Raw genomic sequence first — 26,196 nt, forward strand, 5'->3', positions numbered from 1 at the left:
TATGAAGGGTGGGCCTTCATAAAATTCACGTTCGCTCATTTTGGGCAGGTCTATGACCAACGTGCTAGATAAGATAAGATAAGATATATATTTTATTCTTTTTATTTTTGATGTTTCAAATCTTTTGCATAAGACCATCAATTATTATTTAAGGAGTAATACAATATTTTCTTAATAATATAAAATTTATTTTTTATCATAAAAGGAAATTTTAATTAATGACTTTTATTTTATTACCATTATAATATATATAAACATAGCAGGAATTAAACAATTATAATGAATGCAGCATTGCAATACCCTGTAACAAAATACAGTATATCCTTGATTTTTGGTAGATAGAAGCATTAGATCTTCCTAAAATTTCAATATTTGCTAGAAAGGTCCTGAGCGTTTTAGCTACGAGAGTGTATTCCATAGCTGGGATTTCTGAAATCTAAAAGATCATTATGTCCTATAAATCTAAATAAAATAATGTTTGTACATGTTAATTATAACTTAATAAAATAGTTAAATTATAGTGATAAACATAATAGCACAAATTTTATTACAGCCGCGCCACCGCCGATTTTGTGGAGGCGTCTAAATTTCGCCGCCGTCAGCCGATCGTTTTAAAAAAAGAAACCCCGCCGCCGATAATGCTGTCGGCGCACAGGTCTAACTATAATATATTTATATATAATAGTAGGATTAAATTTTTTAGAATAATTGCTCAAATTAATTTGTTTATATTTAAGTTCTGTAATAAATTGGTCTTATGAAAAAAAGGTGTAATATAGACAAAAAACCTACAATATTTTTATTTTAAATTATACTAGTGAATTTCTTTGATGACATTTAGATTTTAAGACAATTTTCCAGGATAACTGATCATTCGAGATATCCATAAGTTTTCAATACATTTTCTTTTATTATTTTAGCGAAAGAAAAAAAAACAGATCATTTTTCCTTGATTTTCCTCCTCGTTAGCCTCGTTACAATATGTAACTGCGATATCTAAAATGGAAATTAGTATTTAAAGTTGCTTATTTTATATAATAGTAATGAATTGTATTATAATGTTCTATACCTCATTTTAACTTCTTCATATATTTATAACTTCAAATCTCAGGCGGTGGGGGTTCTCTCTCGCCAAGTCTTTGTCACCTACATACCAAAGAGTAGTAATATAATAGCCAAAGGTTTATAATCTACATCTACTATGTGCATAACGCATATTTATTCTCACTTAAATGAAGGGAGATAAATATTGCTTTTAATTTTTAAAGTTATCGAATAATTATTTTAATTAAGAGACCTGCAAAATTTAAAAAAAAAATTGAGCCCGAATCCGCACACCTCGGTGTCAAAAAATATTTCTCCAAATCCAAACCCAGCCAATATTTAATTTATTCATTATTTCAATTATATGCATTAAATTAAAATATTCAGCAATTAGTTATGCTTATCTATTTTATTTTATTTTATTTATTTATAAAATATTATAAGAAAATTAAATTAATAGTAAATCTTTCTCGCTTTCTTATTTCTTTTCTAAAAACTTTAAGAATTTTTTAAATTTATTTTATAATTGTGATATTCAATCAAGCTTAAAAAAAAAGAAAAAAAGAGAGAAGAATATTTATGTTTCTCGAGCCGCGGGCCTATATTTTATTGACGGATGATGTTACCGTCAGTCCTGAAGGACTCTAGTTTGAACAGATCAAATTATTCTTTACATACAATAAGTGTCTCTTGTATCTGAGCAGCCAAGTGAAGGTTAAAAAGGAATTTTTTCACCCCTAGATGTACACTTATCACAGGCAAATTAATAATTAGGTGTAATAATTATTTTAATATATAACTACAGATTAATCAATAAGGAACTTTCCCAAACCCGGAACAGAGGAGGTTTTTTTTGGGCCCAGTAAAGGAACCAATAAATGTCTCCGTTTAAGCTCCCCTTTACTGTACTTTAATATTCTTGTTCAATAAAATTTAAATAAAATTGTCCTATCCACGTTATAAAGCAAATTAACATTTTATATAAATCTATATTATTCCCAAAAATGCAGTTTTATTTAAAAAAACGAGTTTTATGTTAAAATATAAGTTGAGACTTTATTTAATTTTACAACTCTAATATATCGAATACATGCATAATATATGATAATTTTTTTATTATAAGGTTATCAGGAAATTTTTTTATTTATTATTATAATAGTTGATAAATGATATTATTCTTTGATTAGTAATTCAGTATAATAATACATAAATTCCTTTTATTATTTTAAAAAATTAATAATATATTGAATTTTTTGAGTCCTTTCAAATATCCAATTTTTCATATTCGAACGTTATGAAGTTGTCGTAATCACCACTCGAAACCAGCCTTATGACAGAATGCTCCTTTTTTAACTCAACTTGCATATCTTTAAAATAATATTTTTCATGCAAAATCAGATTTTCAAATTATTTTTTACCTAGTATATAGTATATTACTTTAAATTGGTGTTGTTAAACGGCTCGATTTGAGCCAATAAAACGCTCTCAATATTCTGGCCAGAAAAATATTGTATACGCTTCAAAATTTAGCTAATAGACCTAAATCCTTCATGCCATCTCTGAGAAAAGTCTTCAGGTTTGTATAATATTATTCTGGAAAAATAGTTAGCCGTTTTTAAAAATCGGCGCCAATCTAGCCGTCTCAACATTACTTACATTTATGTCTCTTTTAAAACGATAAGTGCATTATTTAAAATTCGAATATTACCTTAAACTTATTTAGCGGGGTTTAAACACATAAAGTTTAAAATCTAATTTGAAATGATTATACATATCGTGGACTGAAAATTATGGTGTTCGTTATCCATTTTTTGTTATAATTTTTCAGTAAATTAAAATAATATTTTTGTATTTTAGATAGGAGATCACACCATAATAATGTAAATAAAAGATGATTTTGAATTATATTTTAACATTTTTATTGGTTATAAGGAAGAATACAGTACTGAAGGAATGATTTATCGAAAAATGCTTTTTGCAAAAAAGGTACATAGCTAAAGCCGATATACACAATTATAGATATATTCTTTAAGTATAATTAGAATGGCACCATTGTATGGTCAATTAAGAATTTTTATTGGGGGAGGGCTTGAGGGCTTAGTTTTTGCATACTTTGATTATATTCAGAAAATTGCTATTTCGATCACTTTTCGTCATTTATAATGAATAAACAGTTTGAAATATGAATTTGGTAATGAATCAAAAATGTATAATATATCAATATTTGGTAAATTACTAAGGTATAATTAATCATAATTTATGTAATATAAGTGATAATTTATGTAATATAAGTGATAATTTATGTAATATAAGTGATAATTTATGTAATATAAGTGATAATTTATGTAATATAAGTAATAATTTATGTAATATAAGTGATAATTTATGTAATATTAGTGATAATTTTTTTTTTTTTTTTTTTTACATTTTATTATTTATTAAATTCGTGATGTATAAAACATGATAAAATATTGATATATAGGTTAATTTATGGTTAATAATATTTATATATATATTAAAATTCACTTCTATATAAAAATGACGAAAAGAGCAAAATCTGCCATATTTCTTTGGGGTTCAAAGATTTGGTGGGGTAAGGGGCAGGTCTTCACAAGCTTCCTTCCATTATGGCCATGATGCCAATTTACAAGGTATGATACATTACAATGTATAAATTTTGTAAAATCAAAAGATTGTTATATCAGCTTAGTGATCATTAATTATTATCATTGGAAAATTCAATCTATTATCTTAGTTTCCTCGGATCTCATTATGCTATTTTTTATTATAATTTTTATAAATTTAATAAATGTCATCATAATAAAATAAATTAAAAAGACAGCCAAACATTTTTTTTAACTGATTGCATAAGTGAAAATTGAAATGATCAAAAAATATTAACTAGCTCAATTAAGATTTATAAGTATAATAAGAAAAGTTAGATAATATAATATACGGATCTAATTTAAACAAGCCAAGATAAGGAGAATGGCTCCCTTGTTGGAGGTTTCATTTCGAAAGATTTTATGTCTTTTTAAAAAAAATAAATTTATAACTGAGATTAGGGTTTATTCCGCACATATCAATCAACGTATCCATCCTGATAGGGTCTAAGCCATTACCCTCTTTGAATTCGACGTAATCCCTTCTGCCTATTTGGAAGCACTTACAAAAATATAAAAATATATGATGAGATATTTAATAATTTTTATACAAAAATATTTTTTCTGTTTTTTTTGAATAAATAATTTGGATTGAAATTGTTATGGCATTGTGTCATCCTTCAAAATTTAGCACTTTTATTTATTTTCTCGGGAAAAATAATATGCAATATGTTTGATTTAAAACCTGCAAAATTAAAATTTAATCATTATAGATAATATATCACTATATAAATTGTTTGAAAATTGAAGTTCCACTTTAATTTAATTAATCAAATCAAATTAATAAAGTTTTCTATATATTTAGTTGATCTTGATTCCTAAAACTACTAATTTATTGATAAAAGTAACTCTTTTATTCATTTGGAAAAAGAAGAAATCTTTTAACTGATAAAAGAAATGTATAACTAATTAATATAACTTAATGTGCTAAACTATAATGATTCATACTTTAGAAGTTTCTTTTTCCGATCTGTATAGCGGAGTAAATTTGGCCCCCATCATATTCCTTTTGAGAACAAATCTTCTTTTATATATAAAATTTGGATAATCGTCCAACCCATTTTGGTTTAAATTCTTAACTCTTTCTATAGGTTCTACCTTCGACTCATCATCATTTATAGTTGTTTTGGATCTATTGTTGTTTAAAGAGTATTTCAAGTATTTATAATTGGATTCTAGTGTATTATCGCCTATTTTCAATTTTCTGATTAATACTTTTTCTGGGTAGATTATGCTCAAGGAGCAATTTACTTTATTGCCGTAGTTTCTCAGGGTATGCTGCCCGATGGGGGACATGGCTACCGCGTTACACGCTGTTATGTTTTTTTAGATAGTGCATAAAATATTATTAGCAAATATATAAATTCTAACAAATATTTAAAGGATCTTAAAGGAAAGTAAGGCAAAGTTAAAGGTAAAATATAGGAAACAAGAGAAAATATAGAAATTTAAAGAAAAGAAGAAAAGAAGAAAATCTTTTTTTAGAAAATGATAACGTCTTGGGTTAGGAGTGATTTCTATATCGGCAATAAAACCCTGCCCGGGCCCTGTAACTCTAAATTGTATCTGAGCAACGTTTTGTGAGCTCACAAACACGTATTCTGGATAAAAATCTCTAACTGGCATGCAAAAGGGTTTTAAATTGTCGACGTCGTATTTCGTATCTGCCGTAGAAGGGAAAAACTCATCTTGCATTTCCCAACCATCAATTACCTTGTGATTTTTAGCATAATTTTTTTAAAGATATTATGATGAATATAAATTTTTCGATATTGTGAAATACTATTTAAAACATCAGATTGATTGGTTCATTGACATTGCCAATATTATCAATTGAACAAGTATACATCTAAAATTACAAAAAAATCAGGGATCCAAACCGAAACGAATATCGGTTCAGGTTCAGGTTCGGATAAAAATAACGGTTCAAGGTTCAGGTTCGGTTCGCCAAAAATAAAAATATCGGTTCGGTTCGAACCTCTAAAAACCGATTTGAACATTTTTGTATTCAAACCTACATTAGAATTATGTATAAGGAAAATTTTTTTTTAATTTCATAATTAAAATAAAAACCTTCATTTTATTAATTGCACATTATAAAATAATATTATTTATAAATATAACAAAAAAATATATCATAATTTTAATATGTACAATTACTTAATTTTTTTTTATTAAGCTGCACAATTAATATATTTTCAAAATTCGTCTCACTCAAATTACATCTATTAGGAGATAATATAAATTTATTTGTTGAAAAACATCCTCCCACACTAACTTGGGTAGCTGGCATTGCCAGTATGATATCAGATTTGATGTGTCATTTATAAAACTATATGTAAAAATTTATATATTAGATTTAATTTTTTTCTAGGCATTATAATTTATAAGCTTAAAATATTTAAAAAATATTGTAAAATGGCAATATACTAAAGTTTATAAAAATTATGACTGACGTTTATCAATCAAATGTGATTGATAATAATTTTTAAAACAATTTGAATATAATTAATATTTTTGCAATATACTACTAGTAAAAACTTACACATTATTTTATAAGCATAAAATAATGAGACTCGAACCGGTTCAGAGGCATTTTAGTGGTTCGGTTCAGGTTCGGCTAGAAATTTTTTAGAGGTTTAGGTTCGGTTTAGGTTCGATAAAAAATACAGGTTTTTAGCGGTTTAACGGTTCGGTTCAGGTTCGGTTTGGATTCCTGAAAAAAATCATGTATATTAATTTTTTATTTAAATATAAAAAATTCTTGAGGTTTTTATTCAATTTCACTTAACTATTTAAATTTAAACTCACTTAAATTTGGCAGCGTGTAATATGCGGTTTTTTAATTTTTTTAAATTTAAAATTAGTCTTTTTTTTTGCTTTAAAAAAGATAGTAGAAATACTTTAATAATAAAACTGGGAAAAACCATATTTAAAGCTATTTTTAATATAAAAATGTAGGGGTTTATTAAATCTAGGCTCTTAACAAATTTTTAAATACCTAAATCTTTTATGGTGGACGTTTTTAAATTTTAAAAGATTTGAATTCTTCAGGAATCTTATTCCAGCATGTACAGAAAATGTATGCCTGCCTCGCCAATTTCGACAATTTTGTCGTGAAATTTCCAACTATACTTTATTTATAATTAATTTTTGATATATTAGACTTTACATTGCAAATTTGATAATACTATTGACGAAATTGTCTAAAATTCGATGATCGGCAAAACCAGATCTATTTAAAATTTTTTTTTAAAAACGCACTCTATAAATGATTTAAGTTTTAAAAATTATATTTAATATATACACTAAATAATTTGTTGTTATAAAATATAAGTAGTTGTAAGGCAAAAAAATATCCAGTTATTCGCTTAGCGTGAAAGTAGTGTTGTTAAATAACCTAACTTTTGCGAACTCCAAAACGACCTAGTTATATTTTCATCCTGAAAATTTCATTTCCATCTTTAAGTTGAGACAAATTATAGGTTAAAGTTCAATTTTTTAAATAGCTTGACTAAATCGTATGGAAACTGACCAAAGTTAAATGATTTAAAAAACACTACTTGATATATTATGAAAACTCGAGTAATATTTTCCACTTTAACTGTGACTTACAAACATTGAACCCCCATTCGTGCATTCAATAGAAAAAGCTACGAATTTTATACGAATCAAAGAGTCGAGTTGTCCTATGATATAAGTAGAACATACCCTAAACATTTTTGAAATATCGTCGGCAAGGAAAATATATTTTCCGTTTTCGTTAATCATCTTACGACACCCTAATTTTTTTAAAATATATTTATTCAAGTAAAGATATTTAAATCGATTTTGAAGGAAAAAATTTTTTTTTTGACTGTAATTTTGTTTTTTATTGTTATTTTTATTAGATAAATCTTATAAAAAAAGATCAATCTAAAGGGTTAATATAGTTAATTATTTAACCAAATTTGGAACTAGAATTTAAATTTTTTAAAATATTTAGATATATATGATTATGATATTGGCTCTTATTTAAATCCCTGCATATTTAAGCCGTGGTGGGTATGTACAATTGAAAATACAAGTATTTCAATGTTAATCTCTACGAACGATTTAGGAATTAACTGCTCATTAGTATTTTAAAGAGTATTTAAAAAATATTATATACCTAATGTTATTAGATTATCAGAAGTTGCATCCCTTTTTTCTAGTGGAATATCACGCTTTCCTAATGAAGGATGGAACCATTTAACGTTCTAAAAAAAATTAAGAAAAAATTTTTTAATACAGGGTTTCCCATCCAAAAAAGGAAAAGTCCCAATCAAAAAAGAAAAAGGTTCAATCAAAAAAGGAAAAGTGTCAAACAAAAAAGGAAAAAGTTCAATCAAAAAAGGAAAAGTCCCTAAGGTTAAGGAAAATGTCCAATCAAAAAAGGAAAAGTGTCAATCGAAAAAGGAAAATTCCCAAAAGAAAAGGAAAAGGGTCAATCAAAAAAGGAAAATTCCCATTCAAAAAAGGAAAATCGTAATTTTTTTAAAAAAATATATAAACTTTTTAATTTTTCTTAAATTTATTTATTTTTGTCATTCCTTCTTATTTTATTTCTAACTTTTTGCGTTTTCTTTACTTTATTTGTATCTTTTCTCAATTTTTTTTCTTCTCATTTTTGATAATTCTTTTAAGTATATTTAATTTTCACTAAATTTTTGGCAGACAACTTTTTTATTATAATTTTTTACATATGAAATTATTTAATTACAATTACGATATATATTTAATATAGTACGAAACAAAAATTTATATTAATCATTAATAATTTCTCCCCTTCTACATTTTGGGATATATGTCTCCATATTTCTAAAATAATTTTTTGCATTTTCTTCAGATATTCCTCTTTCTCCATGTTCTATATAACAAATTAATTCTTCCTCATTACTAGGATTTTTATTTCTGACAAAATCCTTCCATTGAAAAAACACATTCTCAATAGGATTAAGATACGGACTGTAGGGTGGTAAATATTTCAATGTATGTCCTTTTCTTTCGATCAATTCCCTAATTGAATGATTGTGATGAAATGGAACATTATCCATCACAAAAATCATATTAATCATGTTAGATTCTTCAAAATGATTTAATATTTCATTTATAAAGTTGCTAAAATATATAGCATTGCAAGGGCCATCAAGAACTTCGAATCGAAATATTCCTGCAATTGTGAGAGCCGCAATGATAGTGTAATTTATTGTCTTTATTCCTTGAACATTTTTAATTGCCTTTTTATTTATTTGGGAATATCCATATAATCGCCTCATACCCGCTCTCATCGATAAATATAAATTTTTCCTTCATATATGCTACATCTACAAACCAATTCGCGTATTCTTTGCGAATCTCTATATTTGATTCGTTATTTTCTCTAACTGAACGTAATGATACTCTTTTAAAGCTGTACCTAAATCCTGAGAGTAACCTTGATACCGTATTTTTTGATATTTCGCCATCATATCTTTCTTTAATGATTTCACATAACCTTTTTAAGAATAAAGTGCAATCCAAATTTATACAATTTAATATATATTCTTTCTGCTCTTTATTTAATTTCTTGCGTGCGCGTGAACCTCCTTTGGGTAAGCTATATTTTATTCCATTTTTGAGATGAGAGTATTTAATATTTGTCACTGTCTTATAGCTTACTTTAAAACATGATGCTATATTTTTGATACTATCTTTTTTTAACGCGTCAATTATTAGAGCTTTTGTTTCACTGTTAATATTTTTTCCCCTTTTTACCATATCTTCATAATTTTATTTTTTAAAACAAAAAAATTTATTTTTAAAGTATATACTCAACAAATGGAAGTGAAAAAGATTATAAAATTTACCTCATTTGCCTTTAATTTTTCATAAATCAAAATAGTTTAAAAGATAATTAAATTACAAAATAATTTTACTTGCTAAAAAGAATAAATGCGTTTTGAATATATTAAAATTTTAAAAATATAAGAATTTTAAAATGATTATATTTTATTAATTTACATATCGTTTGGTATTACAGTTCAAACTTATTTATTATAACCAAACGATTAATTTAATATGTATAATTATAAATATGTATGTAAAAAATAGTCTGCCAAAAAAAATAATATAATTTTAAAAAAGAATTATCAAAAATGAGAAAAAAAGAAATAGAGAAAAGATATAGTAAGGAAAATAAATTGAGAAAAGATACAAATAAAGAAAAGATACAAATAAAGAAAATATACAAATAAAGAAAAGAAATCGCAAAAAGTTAGAAATAAAATAAGAAGGAATGACAAAAATAAATAAATTTAAGAAAAATTGAAAATTTTATATATTTTTTTAAAAAAATTACGATTTCCCTTTTTTGAATGGGAATTTTCCTTTTTTGATTGACCCTTTTCCTTTTCTTTTGGGAATTTTCCTTTTTCGATTGACACTTTTCCTTTTTTGATTGGACCTTTTTCTTTTTTGTTTGACACTTTTCCTTTTTTGATTGAACCTTTTCCATTTTTGATTGAGACTTTTCCTTTTTTGGATGGGAAACCCTGTAATATAATTTTATATTATTGCCAAAAACAATAAATATTTCCATAATTGATATTTGATTAATATTATATAAAATTTTGTCTGGGGTGCCCTTCGACTCTAGCTATTTTGCCTAATAGATTTTATCTAAAACCATTTAGTCTAAACGAATGCAAATTTAATAGCAAAAGTGAACGTTTGATAGAGAATTACATTTAATAGCAAAGGTGCAAATTTAATAGTAAATGACAAAATTTAATAGCTTATTATAATCAAAAATAAGCAAATTAACATTAAATGAGAATGTAATACCAAACGAGATAAAAGTATAATTATATCATGATGTTAGTTTTAAACTTTATTACATATTACTAGTGTAAACTAGAACAAAAAAAATAAGTTATGTTTTTCCGATAATTTATTTCATATAGTGTTCTCCAAAGTATTTAACATCAGCGACTATTTGATAATTTTGATATTAAACCTGCTCATTTGTTATTACATTATCTTATTTGCTATTTAATAGGCTAGATTTATAGTAGGATCAGATTACTGTTGTTAAACGGCTCGTTTTGAGCCGATTTTTAAAAACGGCTAACTCAATATTTCATCCAGAAAAATCCTACTCAAGCCTGAAGATTTTGCTCATAGAAGGAACAAAGGTCTAGACATATATTATCGAAATCTCCAGACTTAGGCAATATTTTTCTGGGTAAAATATTGAGTTAGCCGTTAAAAAATCGGCTCAAAACGAGCCGTTTAACAACACTAGATCAGATTCGACAAGATTTAGGATGTTTTAAATGTGTGTATGAGATCTGTTGTGATATTATATATGTAAATTTTATTTTTCATATATATGCATGAAGATTTATTTGGTTAACTTTTTTTGAGATAATTTATATTATAGACTATGTAAATGATATATCTCAAATCGCCTATCGATCAATTCTGCGATCTCATCATTCACTCCCAACGATGATCTTCTAACAGCAGCAATTGAAAGATGAAATCTACTTAACCCAGACGGTTATATATTTTTAACCGAAATCTCTAATAAATCTATCATCGAACCCTTAATAAAGAAATTAAAAAATAGTCTTAACCCTACCGATATTAGTCATATACAACTATTACAATTTAACGATAAATACGGCGGGCATGAATGGCTCGAAGCACTTCCAAGCCAAACCTTAGATAATATCTTAACCAATGACAAACTGAGAGTTGCTATAGGATTTAGACTTGGATGTTTGCTTACACAGTCACACACTTGACACCAATGCAGCTTACCCGTTCTACTTAACGCTAGACACGGCCTAAATTGCACCCACAGCCAAGGTCGCCATCTCCGGCATAAAGCAATTAATAAAATCATCCATAACGCTTTTAATAAGGCTAAAATACCCAACATCCTTGAACCTCCCAACCTCTCATTACAGGACGGCCTCAGACCCGACGGTTTAACCTGCACCCCCTGGTCCAATGGGAAATCCCTTATTTGGGAGCAACCTGCGTCTCCTCCTTTCCTTCATCCATTAATTCAAACCCTCTTACTTGTGGGGAAAATAAAAAAATTAATAAATATTTAAAATTAAATAACTTTATATTTCAGCCAATAGTCATATCAACTAACGGCAATTTTTCAGTCTACATATTTTTTTAAAAAAACTTTATCACGTTAACATAACAAACGAAAATCGCAAATCCTTATTTCTTAAACAAAAACTTCAACTAAAAATTTTTAAACACAATTATACTTGTTTTTTAGGAATATATTCATTATAAAATTAAGCTCTTTTTAGAGCCTTGTATATTTATAATATATATATTTTTATTTTTATTTAGTTTTACATATTTTTATACATGTTTTAATATTTTAGTGTTTATCATTTTCTTAAATTAATAAAAAGTATCAATCCAAAAAATATAAAAAAAATATAAAAGAGATCGAAGAGGTTAATTTTAAAAGAAAGTTATTTTGTTTTGGAAATAATGTTTGTCATTAATTTTTTTTCTTTGTACACTTTTTATATATTATTTGGCGGTACTTTATAATTTTCTACTTTAATTTTTTTATTATTATTATGTTATTGTAAATGTATAAGGGAGCATGTGGTATATGACAACCTAAAATGAAAGGATCAGCAAATTATATATTATACAGTGTTGTATTGATTTAATGAAACATGTTGACTATTAAATTAAAACTCATCCAGATAAAAATATTTTGTTTGCAAAAATAATTAAAATAACACATTTAACTTTAAAAACTTGAAAGAAAATGTTGAGAAAATATTATTATTTTTAAAAACTTCCAGTAATTTAACTTAAATTAAAATTTCTAATATTATTTTTTTAATTCGCGACAATTTTAATTTTAAACTTCTAATAATTTTTTTAAATTTAGACTTTTTTTCCGATTAAAAACTATATTTTTTAAATGTCAAATTTTACTATCGCTAGTATTTTGAATCTATCTACAGTTTCTTATATATAATATTCAATTATTTATTAACTTTATATATATATATCATAATTTTAGATTCACATAATGAGACTTCATATTCTCTTGGGGGGTTGTCTGAAATGACAAATAGATACCAAAGTTATTCACCTATCCCATCAAATTCCCTTAGATATTTAACTGACATTACAAACTGATGTCAATATTCGAATATTCAGGAGCAATTAAATTTTGATCCTATTCATTTGAGGAAAAAAAATGGTAATTGGAGTGATGAAAAAATGGAATTGGCTAAATATGGCTGAGCAAACCAATTGATGATCAGCCCAATGCAAAGACAGTTTCTCATGATCTAAATTTATCCATTGGTTCAGTTTATCGTTTCAAGCGGGAAACTTTCCCTGAATATTACGACGACCCTTTATCTGATTCTCCCTCCTTCAAAGGGGAAAAACGTACCGGTTTAGTCTACCATAAGAATTTATGGTCTCAAAAAATACACGATTATAGACGGCGCATTTACAGCAATAAAATTTAAATTTTACCTGGATGAATTATCTTCCATTTTGCCGTTGAATTCACTCATAATTATGGATAATGCATCTATTCAAGAGCCCATAACTCAAAATTATCAAAATATAGCAACCTTATTCCCTACAACTAAACCTCTTTGAAATTTTTTTTGGCGTTTTGAAAAATCAATATCGATATATAACCTAAACCAAATAACAGAATCCATATAATCGAGGCAATACTAGCCTTTTATTTAATTTCATTAATTATGATTTAACAGCATTCTACTCATATACGATACGATATATCGAAAGGGGAATCCTATCTTTTCCTTTAAACGACTTAATTACACTAATTGCTTGAATATTTTATCGACAAGCTAAAAAGTTGTGCATTTCTCTTATATCTACCTTCAAAGATCTTATAATGTTATTATTTAATACATCTTCTGAGAAAAATTCTCTAAACTACTAATTCCGGTTTTCCTTAACTGATAAAATATCTGGTAAACAATTTAGTCTACCTGCTCTGAACCTTATTTCAAAATCGAAGTACCAATAACAACCATTTTTGCAATCTGGGTGAAATCACTAAGTATTTATTGTCCTTTTTAAATACATAAATTAAAGGCCTGTGATCCGTGTAGCTCCTTCCAATCCGATATTCTTTGCTGCACTTTGTTAAAACTTAACTGCTAAAGCTTCCTTTTCAATTCTTAAATAACTTCTAGTGCTATTAAATCGTCTGGATAAAAATAAGATAGGTTTCTCAATATTATCAATCGTTTACAATAAAGCTCCTCCTATACCTTCATTAGATGCATCCACTGCTAATATAATATTAAAATCCTCGTTAAAACAATTTAGAATAGGTTTAACCATTTTTATTTTAAGTATTTCAAAAATGTATCTTGTTCTTTTTCCAATTCAAATCTTATATTTTTCTTTAACAACTTGTACAACGATATAAACGATAATAATAATTTGCATCACCTAAAAAAGCTTGTAATTCCGTCTTATTACTCAGTGCTCTCATGCTCATAGCCTTATCTATATTTTTGAAATAATTTTCATTTCCCCTCATTACATGTCTTAAGTACGTTGATTCCTTTACTCCAAAACACTTTTTTTCATACTAGCTCTCAGACGATATTTTTAAATTATATCTAATACTTTAATTAATTTCGTATTATGCTTTTGTTCTGTTCACCTGATATCAAAACATCTAAATAATATATGATTCCACTTAATCCTAGAAACATAGCCGCCATCTTTGAAATATCGGGGCTGATACTTTTAACCCAAATGGCAATCTGCAGAATACCAAACCTTTATGAGTCATATTCGTTAATATTCTTTCTCATTCACCTTAATTTACAAGTAGGCATTAGAAAAATCTATTCTCGAAAAAATTGTTGCTCCCTTTAAATTAGCTAGTAATTGCTATATTCTAGGTATAGAATAACTTAAAAACATCATTATACCTATTTAATATCATTTATTTCATTGCAGAATTTATTCTCAATATTATCAGGTTCTACTTTATTCATAAATATTTATTGGATAATTTCGACTGGAGTTAACTTTATTATATATCACTTGATAAATTGTTCTCTTCTAATTTGCTTCATCTAATCAATAATTCTGGTGTTGGATTTCTCAGTTTATAGAAAACTAAATCTTGTTTATCTAAACTAGGTAACTCAGTCTTATCATTCTCGCTTTGTATTATCTTTCCAGTTACATTGTTATTCTCAAGGATAGTTTCAAACAAAGACCCCCAATTATAATCAGAACCTATATACTTAATGCCACTCTAACCTAAGATGGGCTCTTTCTTTAATGTTGTAATCCATAACGTTATTTGCTTATTTATATCTAACAATTTTATCACATAAAAACCTAAAATCTTTACAATACTACCGTGTAATTGTTTAGCTTTTATTCATCTTGCTATGAACTTTTCTGCTGGCAAACATTTATTAAAATCTTTTATACTCATTAAACTAATTTTGGCTCCTGTATCTAATAAAAAGATTGTTTCAAGTTCTCCCATTCTTATCTTAATCTTCGGGCATTTACTTCTCTTTATTATCTCTTCTAATTCAATTTTACACACACTTTCTATTTCAATTTCTCTCCCAATAATATTTCCATTTTATAAAAATATCTTTACTTACATATTTTAAATCATTAATATCTGTTTTACTTTTACCTAAATTCATATTGTAATTTAAAAATAAGACATACTATTAATCTTATTATTCTTATTCTCATTTAGTCATTTATCGCATTTCTCCTGTGCCCTCCTTGTCCGCATTTTTAGCATTTTAAACTATTATATCCTCGCCAATTAGTAGAGACGTGACCATTATGTCCACATTTCTCGCACTTTAGATGCATTGTTAACTCGCATTGCCGCAACATGTGTCCTTGTTGACCACACACAACTCTAACAAATAATCAGTCTATAATTATCTATCTGTTTTGTCTTATTTCCGTTTCTTATAATACTCTTAATTTTTTCTAATTCTCTATTTTCTATCTTTATATATGAAGTATCTCTTCCTATTGTTATTACTTATATAAAACTTAAAATTATTAATGAAAGTAATATTATCAATATATTATCTAGTAATAAACTCATATTTATTTGCGTTATATACATTATAATGTGCTCAACAAAAATCTAATTAAAAATAGTTTAAATACTTTCCACAAAATTAATTGAATACAAAAAAATTAAAAAATTTAACACGATATAAATTGTTGTTTTTACCTTTATTTTTTTATTTTTATTAATAATAAATAGAATAGATTATCCTTTATTAGACTGAAAATTTCAAGGTCTTTTTTATAGTTTGAATTAATTCGGCAACACTTTTGGTAAATAATAAAGTGCGTTAGAAATATAATTGAGTTATTTTTTTAACAACGTGGGCGAGATTTATGAGAATTATAATTTCGTTGTTTTTTAACAACGTGCGAGAATAGTAAGTATTAATCATCCCTTATATATTGTTTATTGCTTCTATCATTTTCCCTCTAAATGTCAATCTTGGCAATTTATTTCTATTTTGCCAATAATGTTTTTCTCTAAACTATCTACCAAAAGGGATGAAGTACTAAAATATGAAATAACCCATAAATATCAGAAATAATGCTTTTATTGGATGACTTTACTCGTAAGGCGTAATATCATAATTTGTATTTGCTTCCTAATTCCGTTAATTTTTTTGCTGCTGGCGGAATTGTTTAAACAATTAATAAAAGGCTCTAAATATTAATGCAAACCAGATAGTTATAACTTCTATATTCTACATTCTGGCGTTATGTTAATTTTGATAATATATTTTTACCAATAATTCTTCTCTTTAAACCAACAATCAGAATAAAACAATAAAATGTTATAATATACTTAATGTTGGTATAAATTTCAGATTTTCCTAAAAACTTGGCTAACTTCACGCTTAAAGCTTGGCGTCGTAGTTTTTATTTTGTTTATAATAACTCATTTTATTTTTGTGGTTCTCATAATTGATTGAGGAATTAAAAGTATTAATCAGGCTCTAAATATTAGCGCACGCTAGATATAGTTTTTTAAAAATAATTTTCATTCTAGCACAATGTCATTTTTCTTCTTTCTAATGCCTACCAAACGAATTAAATTAATTTAGAGAGCACTAAACATTTATAAAATTTTCAGAATAATGCTTTCAACAGCTTTTTAATCATAAGGCTGGCCAGTATTATGTTATTAATAATTTTATGCTGGCCACTATACTGGTTAAAGCCAAACACTAATAAAGCAAAATATATGGCATTTAACGGAAGTGATATAAAGGCAACCACGGAAAAATAAATAATCGGGCTGAAGGCTGGGCTAAACGAGATTTGGGGCGAAGCCTTCAAAAAATTTTAATCCTCCCCCCCCCCTTTCATTCCCATAAATAACTCCTGATTACGGCACTGCTCATGCGCAAATAAATTTGTGAAAAACTTCATGTAAACATTACCTTTTTAAAAATAGTCATTACATGTAGTTAGGGGGGATAAGTCAAAATATTCCAAACTGCTTTAGCACAATCCTTGCTATTCTTATGAATCACATGTAATATAAAATCAACAAATTTAAAACTAACGAGAAAATATTATTGTAGGTGAGCAAGTTTAACATAGAATGAAAAAAGGAAATAGAAATGAATTCATATCACATGAGTAAAGGTGATAGCTAGTAATTGAGAAAATTTATCAGAGAATAAGCAAACGTAATGGCAGATGAGCAAACATAAATGAAGTCAGTTTTTTGGGTGATATCTCAATAAATTTTATTGAAGCTTCCTTATTGCAGACCTTTGACCAGGTAACTTTTTAATCTTATTGTTTATGACAGATTGTATTCATTTGTGAGGGAGGGTAATTTTTATTAGATAAAATGACATTTACGGACACTTTCAAATTTCCAAGGCCCCCCTTCCATAGTTACGCCATAGTATATTAGCAAATAATACATTTTTTTAAATCAGGTTTTGACCGGATGAAAATTTATGGGTAGTGGACCATTATTACAAATCTTATAGCAAAATCAATTTGACAATTTTTTTTGCTTCACTAGTGTAAAATTAAAAAAATTTAAACAACTTGGTTTTCAAGAGATATAAAATTTTGGGTAGTATTAAGTGTTATGAATCTTTTGGGAGTAATTTAAGGTTGATAGAAATGACTTTCTTGACTTCACGAGGGAAAATGGAAAATTTTAAACAGCCTGGTTTTGGACAGGATAAAAAGTTTTAAGTTAGTAGCTATATATTAAAAACAATCTTTGGGAGTTTTTGGAAGGTTTTTATTATTCCATAAGGTAGATAAACTACATCTTTTTATCTGGTCTAAAATTAAGTGTTTTAAACATTTGGATTTTTTTCCCTCGTAGAGTAAGGAAAACTATTTATTTCAAGCTAGTCCCAAAAGTTTGTAATACTCATCTACCACCTAAAATGTTTATCCAGCCCATAACTAAGTTGTTCATATTTTTTATTTTTTAGAGTAAAGGAAATTATCAGTATCTTCTTCTAACCACTCCAAAAATTTATACCACTCTTTACCTAACATTTTGTATCTGGTCAAAACCCCAATTGTTTAAAAAAGTGTACTTTTTAACTTAATGGAGTAAATAAAATTGGCACTCCAAAGCGTTTGAAATCTCGTCTACTAACTATATTCGGTGAAAATCTAATTTTTGAAAATATATTTTAAAGGAACTATTAGCACCAACCTGCGTTAACTATTTTATAGCAAAATAAAATTAATAAACCATTTTCATTTTTTCTTTTTATAAAATAGATTTTGGTATTTAATACAAATAATTTTTATATAAAATATATTACAAAATATTCATAATCTTTCTAAATTTATTTATACTAATTCAAGAAAAAATTACCATTTTTTAAATATAACATTCTATCATGAATAGAATTAAAAATAAAATTAATATTAATAAAGAAAAATTGAACAAGCAAGATTGGAGTAACCTTAGTAAAGAAGAAAAATTTCATAAATTTTAATGGTTTGCTGTCATAAACATAAAAAGATATATAAATCATAATTTAAATTTACTAATTCTTTTATTTTACGTTGTCATACCGCATGCAGCATGCTCCCATTTACATTTACAATAACATAATCAAAATTATAAAATAATAAAAAAAGTAAAGTGGAAAATGATAAAGTACCACCAAATAATAATTGTGTAAAAAGTGTACAGGAAAAAAATCAATGATAAACACTATTTCCAAAACAAAATAACTTTCTTTAAAATTAACCTCTTCGATCTCTTTTTTTTGTCATAGACAATATCAAAAATTTTAACCAAATAAATTATTCATGTAAATATACGAAAAATTTAATTTACATATACAATATCACAACACCCTTCCATTTAAATTATACCCCCCCCCCCCCCCATTCTGCAAACCGCCTAAATATTTTTCCATATCTTAGATTTCAAGTCTTCTACTATAGTTTGTTTTTGCCTGGATATCGATTCTATTGTTCTTTTATTTTCACTTGATCTTTGTCTTAAGGTCTAAGGTATCGTATCTGATCTAATTCTACCTAAAATAATCTGTTGGGTTAATCTTTTTTCAGCTTCTAACGACTGCTTGTCTCAGATTACCGCTTTATTGCCTTTACAAATCTTATTCATACTAATAACAGCTTGAAATTCTTAACATTTATCTTATCTTCTGTTGCTTGCCAACCCCTGGTAAATGATTAGCTCTTTATCTATGATTGACGATAATTTGTACCCTATTAACGCTTGCATCACAATGATTCACGATTGATAGTCAACGATTATCGATTAATTCTAATTTTTCTTGTCAACCTTTGTTTTTTCTAAAGTCCACCTGGAATTCTTTTGATAAATTATTCTAGTTTGTTGCTTATTTCTAACGATCTCTAGAATGTTATTTAATCTCTGTAACAGCTTGATTATAGCATGTAATTGATTAAAAATTGCTTTTAAACTATTATCAATTAATTCTAGTCTCTTTTTCAACTTTGTTTCTTCTATTAACATTATGAAAGTCTTGATAAATTTTCCTACTTTCAGTTTCTTGTTTCTGATGATTTCTTATAACTGATTATCTCAATTAATTCAAGTCTCCTTGTTTGTTTCTTCTAGTAACATCGTAAAATTCTTAAAGTTTATCCAATCTAGTTGCTTGTTTCTAACGTTCTCCTGTAAGAAATAATCAGCTGACGATCATTGTCGATTAACAATTGCTTTTCCACTAATTCTTGTATCGATAACTACTGATAGTCGACTTCTGTGTCTTCTACGACAGTTTACTTTTTTCTGTTTTTTCTTTATCTTAATCTGATCTTAATCATTAGTCTTAATGTCTAAGTCTTTTCATCAGTTTCTACCTAAAATATTCTACCTTTTATAACTTATGATATATTTCTTCACTCTTCTCTTAATTTAATTCTTAAATTTATAATATATATTCCAAATTTACCAAAATATAATATAAAATTATGTTAAATTCTACCACCTCTTTACCTTCAATGTAAACTAGACCCATATATTTATTGACCGTTTGCCTGTAGTCGCCCTTTAACTATTAATGAGCATCTTTTGTCAACCATGTCTAAAGTTGAATTTACATCTAAGATTTTTATTGATAATTTTGTACCTAAAAATCTCTTAATTCTAAATCAAATTATTTTTTTTGCGTGCTCACGCATTTATTTTATCATGCTTTATGAACAAATGTACGCGCACGTTTTTAAAGAAAAACATAAATATCTATTTATTTTCTTCTCTTTTATGCGGCCCACACCCGTTGTTCAAAGACAACTGGAATAAATATCTTTTTTATTCTTCTTTTTCGTTCACTTCGTTGTTAAAGAAAAACTGACTTATCTTCTCATAAAACTCGCACCCGTTATTAAATAACAACTCAATTATGTTTATCAAATCAGTTTTTCTAATCCAGTTAAATAAAAATTATGGCAAGTCTTCAGCTGAGTCTTAAATATCGTATCTTAATATTACAAATCAAAAATCAATTGCATCTAAATATATTAAAGTTTTTCCCTAATTCAAAATATTTTTGAATCTTATAATTTTCTATGTCTTTATAGATGCTACTAGTTCTTTAATAGATAGTTTAAACAATATACATTATTATATTATAAATATCTAATTTGTTTAACCATACTAACTATTATTAAATTTATAATGGGATTGGGGGGGGGGGGGTTCAACCAAACCTGCCATCCTCTCTGCCTATGAAATTATGCAATATTTAAATTTGGAAGAGAAAAAATCATATATAAATATATAATTTATGTAAATTTTTTCTTTGATTCGCTCTGGATTTCTTTTGCTTAGATATAAAATTAAAAGGAGGGTTTTAAAAATATGATACGAATTGTATTTTAAAATTAATTAGTTTTTTTTTCATTTATTTTTCTTAGTTTAATGGAAAAATATTTGTATGAATATAATGCCTGTTTGCTGATGTGAATAATTATTATTTTTTCTAGAATAAATATGATAGTGACAAATTTTTACATTTATTTTTAGATATTTTTTACGTGATATTTTATTTTATATGCATAATATTATAAAAGCATTTTGTACAAAATATAACTTTACAGCATATTTTCATCTGTCCTTTTTAAGATAAGAATTTAGTGTGGAGTTTTATTTGGGAAGTAATTTCCACAATTGGTTGCATTTCAATCTCAATCCCTACTAATATTTTTTAACAGTTTATCACCCATTCTATTGTGTTAGGCACCATTCATGTCCAAAAACTTTACAATCGCTTACAGAAATAGTTCAAAATTGAATTCGGGAACAACCAAATTAATCTAGACATTACATGATAAATTGATATGAAAAAAAAATCATCAATTAAAGGTTTTGGGTAATAAAATATCTTATCTATCAAAATGATAAAAAATAAGTAATGGTCTTTTCTAATTTTTTAAAAGAGGTTCAGTCCAAATAGAATTTGATGCTCGGGTTGTCTAGATAGATTAGGGGAGATTAAAATAATTTAAAAAATTGTAACTGCAATGCATTATTTACTATTATGATAACATTTTTAAAAACTTTTTTTTAGGGGTAAACAGAAAATTATTCATTGCAAAAAAAAGATTCCCTGGGAAAAATTTCTCGCTAATTCCTTCCCCTGGATATCAAATCTTGATAATAAAATTTCATGCGGTAAAAACTCCCAGGGAAATTCTAGAAAAAAAATTCCTGGAAAAAGTAATCCTTAATTTCTTAGGATCCTAAAACGTATAAGCGGAAACTAATTCACCATGGTAAAAAGCTTCCCAAAATATTAATAATTTTATTTAATATAAAATGGCAATTAATCAATAAAAAGAAATCTCTAGAAAAAAAAATACCCGGATGATTTTAAAAATTTTCTGAAAAAAGAGTTTTAAGTAAAAGCCTTGAAAAAAATAATAAGGTAATTTTACAATTCTAAAATATTTCCTAGAATACTCCACTTAATTATATAAATAAAATAGCATGAATGGAACGCGCTCCAGAGAAATCACTGAGAAGTTATAGTTTATAATAATAGTTTTTCTTAATTTTATTGAAATTAGGTTAGGTAATTTAGGGTAAAGGTCAGACACATATGGTTTAGGATTAGTCTACAAGAGTTTTGCTTAATTTCACCTGAGCCCTAAAAAATGAAGTTATTATTAAACTTAACCCATTTTTAAAAAATATGAACTAACCTGCACCCTACGCATATCCCTTTTCTTTCTTTTTTTATTGCAAATTTTTTCAATATCACTATTTTAAATTATCTCCCGCATATTATATTAATATATATAATCGGATTTATACTGTAATACTTTATTGTCAATCGCTATTGTTTTATTTGTCTATATATATATATTATTCCGCCATTTCTTTTATTTAAATTAAAAAGGCTTTAACTTATACCAAAATTTTTTTCGGCTTCATTATTTTGTTATTGTATTAATAAAGCGACGAGTACAAAAGCCATAAAGGCCAATATACTCCAGCTGAAATCTATCTCACTTTTCTCATAGGCAAGGAAAACTCTTTTTGTCAAAGTTTTTTTTACTATTTATTATTTTTTTATAAAAAATTTCTTAAATTTAATTTTTGAATGTTTCAAAATTAAGTAAAAATAATTTTTAAGCATCTTCTTTTATTCTATTTCTTTATTTTATATGTTTTTAAATATTTGCCTTTACAAGAAACTCATTTTGTTTAATGATTTTTTTTAAAAAATAGCTTAATTATTTCCTGCCTATAACTTTAAGTAAATTGCTTTTCATTAATTATAATAAAACTTATAGTTTTCAATTTCCATTATAAAAAAGTTAATCTAATATTGCCACACAAATTTTAAAATAATATTTATATTTTAATTTACTTTTTAATTAAATTTAAAAGCAAATAATTTAATTATAAAACTACGAAGTTATTTCTTAAAGCGAATCTTTATGATTTTATAAAACTTTTTTTTATGTTTTCTAACAAAAAAAAAAATTGTTTAGAAGCTAGGTAGCAAACTCTAATACAAATTAATAATTATAATTAATATTAATTTTCACAATAATTTGTCCCTCTGTCGTTTTATAAAAAAATATATTAATTCATTATAATAATATATTTCTTTTTTAGGATTTTTTTTAAAAATACGTATTTTGAAATGCAAAAATCTACTCCAAATCGGCACAAAAAAAACAGTTTTTAAGAGTGGAAATATAGCATAAGTTTGGATATTGTTAAATAATTCAATGTATTATCTCTCATATGGAATTTTAGCGTTGGAATTTAAATATAAAATAGAATCAGCAATGCAGTATTACTTTATTAAGTTACATTAACATCTTTCACCGGCTTATAGTAGGACTTCTAAGTATTTAAGTCTTATCAGGACAGTGGGCGTCATGGCGCAGTTAGATGGCCACCAGAAAATTTTAATTTATTTTTTAAAGTATGTTTTTCTTTTTTTTTGTGTTAAATTTAGATAAAATTTACAATTTTTGGAATATAACTTATAGAAGAAAATTTCTAAAGATCCACTATTAAATTTTTAATTTTTTAATAATTGACTCGCACAATTTAAATTTTCAAGATCACTCTCCCTCAAAAAATCCAAATTATATAATTATGATTGGTTATAGTTCATCATAAGGAAGTCGAATATAATGTTTGATCAATCATAAGCCCTTTCCTGCAGGAATTTATTCTTGCCTGAAAAAAAGTTTGAATGAAGTACCCCTTTTTACTTACAATAAGTTATCAAAGAAATAATTTGAATATTATTTACTATTGTTCTTAAATAAATACGTGTGAAATGACGCATGAGTTTTATTCATGTTTTAACAATATTTTTGCAATATGAAAAAGATCTATAATAAAAGAATTTGAAATATAGTTAAGAGAGTCCATAGATAGGTGGCAGGCAGGTTAGAAGGAAACGGCTATAAGATTTTACGACTAAGAGTTAGACATCTAAAAATTTGCCAAAATATCTGCGCTTAATTTTTAAAAAAATGAGGGCTTTTATTAGTAGTTTTCTAACTTATTTAGTATACTATTGATTATGGCATTAATCTTGTTGTTTCGTTAAATTTTATTACATTAAATTGATCGTGCCTTTTTTGTATTATATAGTTCTTCTTAATCAGCCAATTTAAGACTTAAATAAAAAATCCTATAAGCCAGTGTTAAAACCCGGATGTTTTTTTGTATATTTTGACAATAAAATCCTTGAAGTTCTAGTTTTGTTCAACCAGTTAATCCTACTATAAAAACTACTTTCTGCTCTCTCCTTTTTCTAATTCTTTATCTGAAGTAATACCATCCTTGAAGTCTAGTATTGTTTTATCTGTTCTCTCCGTTAAAATTTTAATAAAAAACCTCGTTCTGACTTATCCGTTTTAGCATAATTTCGTCTCTTCCTTCCGTCAAAATACCATAAAAACCTTACTTGGTCCATTTTCTATTCCTTTACATGAAGTAATATCATCCTTAAAGTCATATTATAGTTCTGTCTGTTTTCTTCTATAAAATCTTATCTCAATAGCCTCGGTATAAGATGACAAGTAGATAGAGGATACATACATCTCCGCCATAACACATAATAATAAGACGAGGGACGTGGTTTCGACTTTCGAGTTTTAGATCAATAAATACAACATCAGTTTAAAGGACTTAGAACTAAAAGTAATCAATAAAATTTTACTAAATTAAACTCTAGGTTTATAACTTGCCAGTTTTCCAGGTTTTTAGTTCTTATAGGAAAGCCGTTAAAACGATTTAAAGCCGACTAACTACCTCGGAGTTGTGTGTCAAGTGGTGAAATGGCAAACAAAAGAGATCAGATGTTCGCCTGGTCTCCTTAAAAAAATCAATGAAAATAAAATAAGGAAAGCTAATAAAAAATAGGAAAAATAAGAAAAATAAATATTTCTGCGTATTCCATAACCAAAATTTCAAAAAAGCAAAAAGAGAGAAAAGCGGATTAAGTATAGGTTAAATTATCACATAAATTTTGTCATTGATTTTTTTTGTAATCCAATATAGTTTTTACTAATAAATTGTCAATTTTATTCAATAAAATTCAAGATATATGTTTTTCAAAGGCTTAATTTATGTTTGTTACTTTACCCCATATAATTTGGCAGGTGTGGTAAATGACTTTTATTAGATCTTAAATGATGCTTTAAGCTATATGATACATAAAAATGGAACTAAAAAAATCAGGGGTTCAGGCAAAAAAATCAGGTACGGGCCCAGGTTAGGATTTTTTTATATTTAATTCAGATTTTTTGCTTTTCCATCTTTACCAAAATTTGCAAGTTCATAATAATCGGATGATAAAGAACGTGCTTTCAAGTTATTAAATAAAATGCATTTAAATTTAATGCGATTTTTTGACAATAAATTAGGTCCACCTAAGAAAAGCCTCAAAAGCCCAAGCAGTTGACCTATATGCCTCATATAAACTGTGTTAGACTGATAGGTTATCTTATCAATGATTAAAGTAATTCTTCGAATAATCGAATTATTCAAATAATGCGTCGTTAACTTAACCTATTTGTTCCAGTAAAATATCTTGTTTTTTTTAGAATTTTTATAACTTTTACACTCAAAGTTGAATTTTTCTTTATTTTTAAAAATGTCTTACCTTGTCATAAAATTCTTGAGGGTCGTTATAGGATAATTTTGCTTTTTCCTTATTATTTTCTGCTAAAATGAATCCAGGCTTTTGATTCGAATAAAATAATTTACAATTCAATATAAGGATCACGAGACAAGCACTCCTAATAAACATTTAAAGGGTGCGCTGGATTTTAATTTTTAATATCAAAATTAAGTTAAAAAATAATTATAATATGCAAAAGATATAATTAATTTGTCATTAAAAAATTTTAAACTAATAGAATTTTCAATATTATG

The 26,196-nt window shown here is 26.3% G+C and overlaps 1 protein-coding gene across 1 annotated transcript; it reads right to left on the reverse strand.

Annotated features, from left to right (window-relative positions):
• Positions 1-2,234: 2,234 nt before the first annotated feature.
• On the reverse strand, positions 2,235-26,196 carry LOC135931890 (corticotropin-releasing factor-binding protein-like). Its single transcript, XM_065469202.1, has 7 exons — positions 25,925-26,196; positions 7,858-7,945; positions 7,323-7,489; positions 5,204-5,420; positions 4,656-5,020; positions 4,101-4,209; positions 2,235-2,411 (listed from the first exon to the last, which is right to left on the reverse strand). The coding sequence occupies exons 1-7, from the start codon at positions 26,069-26,071 to the stop codon at positions 2,308-2,310; spliced, it is 1,197 nt and encodes a 398-aa protein (XP_065325274.1). The 5' UTR covers positions 26,072-26,196; the 3' UTR covers positions 2,235-2,307.

This window comes from Gordionus sp. m RMFG-2023, chromosome 1 (assembly GCF_954871325.1).
Source record: "Gordionus sp. m RMFG-2023 chromosome 1, tfGorSpeb1-WG-v2, whole genome shotgun sequence".
Lineage (NCBI taxonomy): Eukaryota > Metazoa > Nematomorpha > Gordioida > Chordodea > Parachordodidae > Gordionus > Gordionus sp. m RMFG-2023.

Coding starts and splice junctions, on each gene's coding strand:
- LOC135931890 (XM_065469202.1), bottom strand. CDS start 26,071: ATGTTTATTAGGAGTGCTTGTCTCGTGATCCTTATATTGAATTGTAAA. Junction 4,210..4,655: donor CGGAAAAAGAAACTTCTAAA/GTATGAATCATT, acceptor TATTTTTGTAAG/TGCTTCCAAATAGGCAGAAG. Junction 2,412..4,100: donor CGGAATAAACCCTAATCTCA/GTTATAAATTTA, acceptor ATTATTTTAAAG/ATATGCAAGTTGAGTTAAAA.